This window comes from Camelus dromedarius, chromosome 7 (genome assembly GCF_036321535.1).
Source record: "Camelus dromedarius isolate mCamDro1 chromosome 7, mCamDro1.pat, whole genome shotgun sequence".
Taxonomy (NCBI): Eukaryota; Metazoa; Chordata; class Mammalia; order Artiodactyla; family Camelidae; genus Camelus; species Camelus dromedarius.
Window position 1 is genome coordinate 4,825,700 of NC_087442.1, and position 6,000 is coordinate 4,831,699.

At 38.8% G+C, this 6,000-nt stretch overlaps 1 protein-coding gene across 7 annotated transcripts in view; it reads left to right on the plus strand.

Annotated features, from left to right (window-relative positions):
• PRKAG2 (protein kinase AMP-activated non-catalytic subunit gamma 2) overlaps nt 1-4,823 on the plus strand; it is a 241,261-nt gene extending 236,438 nt beyond the window's left edge. For all 7 annotated transcript variants that reach the window (XM_064487191.1, XM_064487194.1, XM_064487192.1 and 4 more), the window contains one exon: nt 3,704-4,823. In XM_064487191.1, the coding sequence (XP_064343261.1) occupies nt 3,704-3,934 (231 nt within the window). In that variant the 3' untranslated portion in view covers nt 3,935-4,823. The remainder of the gene's footprint in view (nt 1-3,703) is intronic.
• The last annotated feature ends 1,177 nt before the right edge of the window (nt 4,824-6,000 follow it).

Genomic DNA, 6,000 nt, shown 5'->3' on the forward strand with positions numbered 1-6,000 from the left:
GAAACTCATGATGATCTTTTTTTAATTATTGTAAGTTTCAGGGGTACAGCATTGCAACTCAGCATGTGTATGCACTACAGAGTGACCACCACAGGGCTCGCCACCATCCGTCAACATACAGTTGACCCCTTCACTCACTTCACCCATCCTCAGCCCACTTCGCCTCTGGTAACCACTAACCTGACCTCTGTATCTATGTGTTGTTTTGTTTGTTCACTGGTTTCGGGTGTGGGGTTTTTTTAGATTCCATTTATGAACAAAATCATATGGTACTTAGCTTTTCTCTGTCTAACTTCTTTTATTTATTAGTAATAATATCCTCAAAGTCCATCCGTGTTGTTGAAAATGGCAGGATTTCATTTTTTTGCATGGCTCATGATAATCTCTACAATCATGAAATGATCAAATGACATAAGAATGTGAGCTTGTTCATAGCATTACTTGTAATAACCTAAAACTGGAAGTAACCCAGATATCTTTGAGCAGGAGAATCAGTAGATTGCACTCTGTTCATCTGCTGGACTGCATTGACAGTGAACATGCAGCTGTATTTGACCCTGGACGAGCCTCACAGTCAGGCATGGAGCACGGAAGCAGGACCAGTGCAGGAAGTGTGGTTACATTATAGACACTTAACCCTTGAACAACACGGGTCCACTTATAAGCAGACTTTTTTCAGTAGTAAACACTGCAGTACTACACGGTCCATGGTTGAATCCACAGCTGTGGGACCTCGGATACGGAGAGGAATCGGGCCATAGAGGGCCAACTATACACTGTATGCAGTGCCCTAACCCTGTGTTGTCCAAGGATCAATTGTACAACCATATGGCTCCTCTGTGCACCTTAGGACGAGGAACCATCTCCAGGCAGGCTTATCCCCACAGGCACATAACTTGGCACCTTCAGAAGGACACCCCCTTTTCCAGTCGGCTGGCCCTGGGCCAAGGCACACAGCTCATCCAATGGAGTCAGGCCAAATGTCAGCTCTCTTCTGTCCCTGTGGCCGAGATTCTTTGTGCATTGCAAATTCAGGGTAAAGAATTCTTTATCCTCTCTATGCCTTGGTGTCACAGCCATAAGAATGAGACTGTTCATCTGGATGAGTTTAAATTTCCATCCAGATTTGATATTTCAAAAATTCTAAGTCATTAATGCAAGTCAGCATTAGTGAAAATGCAGGGAGGAAACCTATTCCACAGCTGGATTTGAAATGTATGTTACCATAGAAATAATGTTATAAAGACAGGGACAGTTGCTTAAAGACTTGAATATAAGACAAGACACAATAAACCTCCTAGAAGAAAACATAGAACATTCTCTGACATAAATCTCAGCAGTGTTCTCCTAGGGCAGTCTACCCAGGCACTAGAAATAAAAGCAAAAGTAAACAAATGGGATCTAATTAAACTTACAAGCTTTTGCACAGTAAAGGAAACCATAAGCAGAATAAGACAACAACCTACAGAATGGGAGAAAATATTTGCAAATGATGCAACTGACACAGGTTTAATTTTCAGAATATATAAACAGCTCATACAATTTAATAACAAAAAAACAAACAACCCAATCCAAAAATAGGCAGAAGACCTAAACAAGCAATTCTCCAAGGAGGACATACAGATGGCCAATAGGCACATGAAAAAATGCTCAATATCACTATCAGAGAAATACAAATCAAAACTACAATGAGGTATCACCTCACACCAGTCAGAATGGCCATGATTCAAAACTCTGAACAATAAATGCTGAAGAGGGTGTGGAGAAAAGGGAACCCTCCTACACTATTGGTGGGAATGTAGTTTGGTGCCGCCATTATGGAAAACAGTACGGAGATTCCTAAAAAAACTAAAAATAGACTTACCATATGATCCAGCAATCCCATTTCTGGGTACATATCTGGAGGGAACTCTAATGAGAAAAGATACTTGCATCCCAATGTTCATAGCAGCACTGTTTACAGTAGTCAAGACACGGAAGCAACCTAAATGTCCATCGACAAATGACTGGATAAAGAAGTTGTGGTATATTTCTAAAATGGAATACTACTCTGCCATAAAAAAGAATAAAATAATGCCATTTGTAACAACACAGATAGACCTAGAGATCATCATCCTAAGTGAAGTAACCCAGAAAGAGAAAAAAAATTTATCACTCATATGTGGAATCTTAAAAAAAAAAAAAAAAAAGAGGAAAAAGACTATGAACTCATCTGCAAAACAGAAACAGACTTGCAGACACAGTAAACAATCATGGTTACCAGGGAAAGGGGGTGGGAAGAGATGAATTTAGGAGTTTGAGATTTGCAAAGGTTAGTCACTATATATCAAAATAGGTTTTTTTAAAAAGGTTTTTCTGTATAGCATGGGCAACTATGTTCAATATCTTGTAATAACCTTTAATGAAAAAGAATATATGTGTATATATGCATGACTGGGACATTGTGCTGTACACCAGAAATTGACACATTGTAACTGGCTGTACTTTAAAATAAAAAAGGGGTAGTTGAATTAGAATTCTTTGTGATACAGTGTGTATAATGCTATTTATTTAGGAAAATGCTCAGTGTTCCTAATAACTGGATTTACTAGTGAACATCTAGAGCAGAACCCGCTTGCAGCCATCAGATCAGATGCTCGCATACAAGGACGATGGTGTGGTATTAGCAGCAAACTAGAGGTCCAGCCCTGTTAGCCCAATCCCACTATCCCCTAAGAGCTGAGAGGAGCCAGCCAGCTGCTTAACTTCATTCAGCCTCCATTCCTTCAGCGATAGAATGAACAGCCTGATACAGGCCACTGTCCCTCCAAAGGTACTTTGAGCTGAAACCAAAACCATATGTGAACAATGTTTATGCACCAGGAAGCTGCACACCCAGGACGAGCACTGCTGGGTGGACATTTATAGAATAATCAGTAAGAGACCCTTTTTAAAGCCATTCACTGTTATGTGGATAAAAGATACCAATGGTTCTTCTTTTCACCAGATAATGCACACTGATTCAATATAGTAAGATTTTCTCTTTTTCAAAGTTTTTAGCAGTAGTTCATTGTCAAACTTAACTCAAGACTCCAAACGAACCTAAGTGTCTACACATGCAGCCAATGAATAAGCAGTCTGATGGCAGTAGCTACAATTTTTTTAGCCCCTTAACTTTCAAAGAGATTAACAGTCTTTAAAAGTGTTAGATTTAAAAATCTAGTTTCTGATGAGAAGACAGAGAAACTACTGTAATAAAAAAAAATGGTAGCTGCCCTCTCAACCCACGTTGAAGTATCTGGGCCAGATGAGAGTAGGTGCTATGTGCAGTTTTCCTTAAACTTGTTACAGTGCTTTACATGTTTATAAGTATGTTCAACAGAAATACTCTGCACCTTCACTAAAACTTAAGTACATATTTCTTTGAAAAATTTTTAACAGAACCCTCTTTTCCAAATTAAACCGTGTGTGTTTAGAATTACAACATGTAACAGGGGTTAAAAGTGTGTGGCAGTGATGGTAGGTGGGGGTGGGCAGCCTGGCGCCCACCTGCTCACTGACCACATCTCAGGCCCCTGCAGCCTCTGGGACTTTCTCCTAAGGCACTGCAGGGACAGGCAGAAGCCACGGGGTGGGGAGCCACCACTGCACTCCTGTGGGACCTGCACAGCTGCAGCGTGTTTTTGTGTTACTTTCAAACTTCCCATTTTCCGTGTCCTGACAGGTGCCAAACAGAAGGAGACGGAAAGCGAATGACGGCCGTGAGTGGAGGGGCCCTGCAGGAGAACTTGAACACAGATGCTGGTCGCGCTTTGCCTCACGAACACCGACCGCGAGAGAACAGAGTAAAATGGCTGAGAATGTGGATCAGGGTTTAGTGATGGGTACTTTTTCCAGTGATGTTGAAACTAAACATAAAAAAGAAAGATCTTGTGTGTCTGAAGATTCAACCTAGCATTAAAAGACTGTTTTCAGACCACTGTCTGAAAGAGTTCAAATGCTGTAAGTCATTAAAGTGCACTGTCCTGAATTTCTATTATTTTTCATTTTAAAGAAGTCACTGGTACCTAACAGGTAATATGACATAAGGCGAGTGTATGGCATATTCAGATCTAGTGCCTTATGTCGGAACAGCGATATGTCATCACTACTGCCCACCCATCGCAACTGGGGCGCATACTTGTGAAGTGACCCTGCTGGAGCGTGAATGGCTTTGAACCTTTACCAAATCAGTTTGTTTTCATTAGATTTGTTGAACAGCTATAATTTGAATATAAATAATTACTTTATAAAACTTTAATGACGGTTTTATGTTTAAGTGTTCCGTTCTGAACTATAGTGTAAACAAGACTGCTTTACAACAGCTTTATTTATTTTTACTTTCATGCAATTTTTTACACATCTTTTGTGGGTAAACTTCACTACCCATTAACAAATCATTGGTTGTTGTTTTAAAAGGGCAGATTTCTCATTATTTAAGTTTGGATCTGGAAAGGATATGACTTCTCAACAGCCACTGTTAGGTTTTAAAAGCTGAAGTTTCTAACAGCACACGTGGGAACCTGCTCTGCAGGGCTGCAGACAAAGTGCCGGGAAGATGTCTATTTTTTCTTGTGTTTTGACATGAAAATCATGATGTTTGTGTGACTGCTGACGCGATTGTTTTGTAAATTTTACTGTGGCATATACGGTATTGTCATATGGTTGAGGAGAAACACAAAGTTTCCTAATATAAGTGCTCTGAAAATGTTGACACTGTATATATATGAGTATAGTTTGGTTTTTTGTTTGGGTTTGGTTTTTTTTTTTGCAGATTGAAAAATTAAAACAAATCTGACTATCTACCATCTTGTTCAAGAACTTCTTTAAAATATTATGTATTTCAACATACAGTGATTAAAATTCTTCAGGCTCCTAGAAAAGAACATAGAAAAAACATTCTCTGACATAAATCATAGCAATGTTTTCTTAGCTCAGCCTCCCAAGGCAAAGGAAATAAAAGCAAAAATAAACAAATGAGACCCAAACTTACAGGCTTTTGCACAGCAAAGGAAACCATGAACAAAACAAAAAGACAACCTATGGAATGGGAGAAAACATTTGTGAATGATGAGACTGACAAGGGCTTAATTTACAAAATATACAAACAATTCATACAACTCAATAACAACATCAACAACAAAAAAACCCAATCAAAAACTGGGCAGAAGACCTAAACAGACATTTCTGAATAGATGGCCAAGAGACACATGAAAAGATGCTCAACATCACTAATTATTAGAGAAATGCAAATCAAAACTACGAGGTATCACCTCACACCAGTCAGAATGGCCATCATCAAAAAGTCTACAAGTAATAAAGAGGGTGTGGAGAAAAGGGAACTCACCTACACTTGGTGGGAATATAAATTTGCACAGCCACTATGGAGAACAATATGGATGTTTCCCTAAAAAAACCAGAGTTACCATATGATCCAGCAATCCCACTCCTGGGCATTTATCCAGAAGAAACTCTAATTCATAAAGATATACCACCCCAACATTCACAGCAGCACTATTTACAATAGCCAAGGCATGGAAGCAACCTAAGTGTCCAATGACAGATGAATGGATAAAGATGTGGTATATATACACAATGGAATACTACTCAACCATAAAAAAGAATGAAATAATGGCATTTGCAGCAACATGGATGGACCTAGAGATTATCATTCTAAGTAGGGTCAGAGAAAGACAAATCTTTAAAAAAAATGATAGAAATGAACTTATTTACAAAACAGAAACAGTCACAGACATAGAAAACAAGTTTATGGTTACCAAAGGGGAAGAGGGGATAAATTAGGAGTTTGGTATTAACAGATGCACACTATTCTGTATAAAATAGATAAACAACAAGGACCTACTATCGGGCACAGGAAACTATATTCAATATCTTGTAATAACCTATAATGGAAAATAATCTGAAAAAGAATATGTGTAACTGAATCACTTTGCTGTACACCTGAAACTAGTACTGTAAATC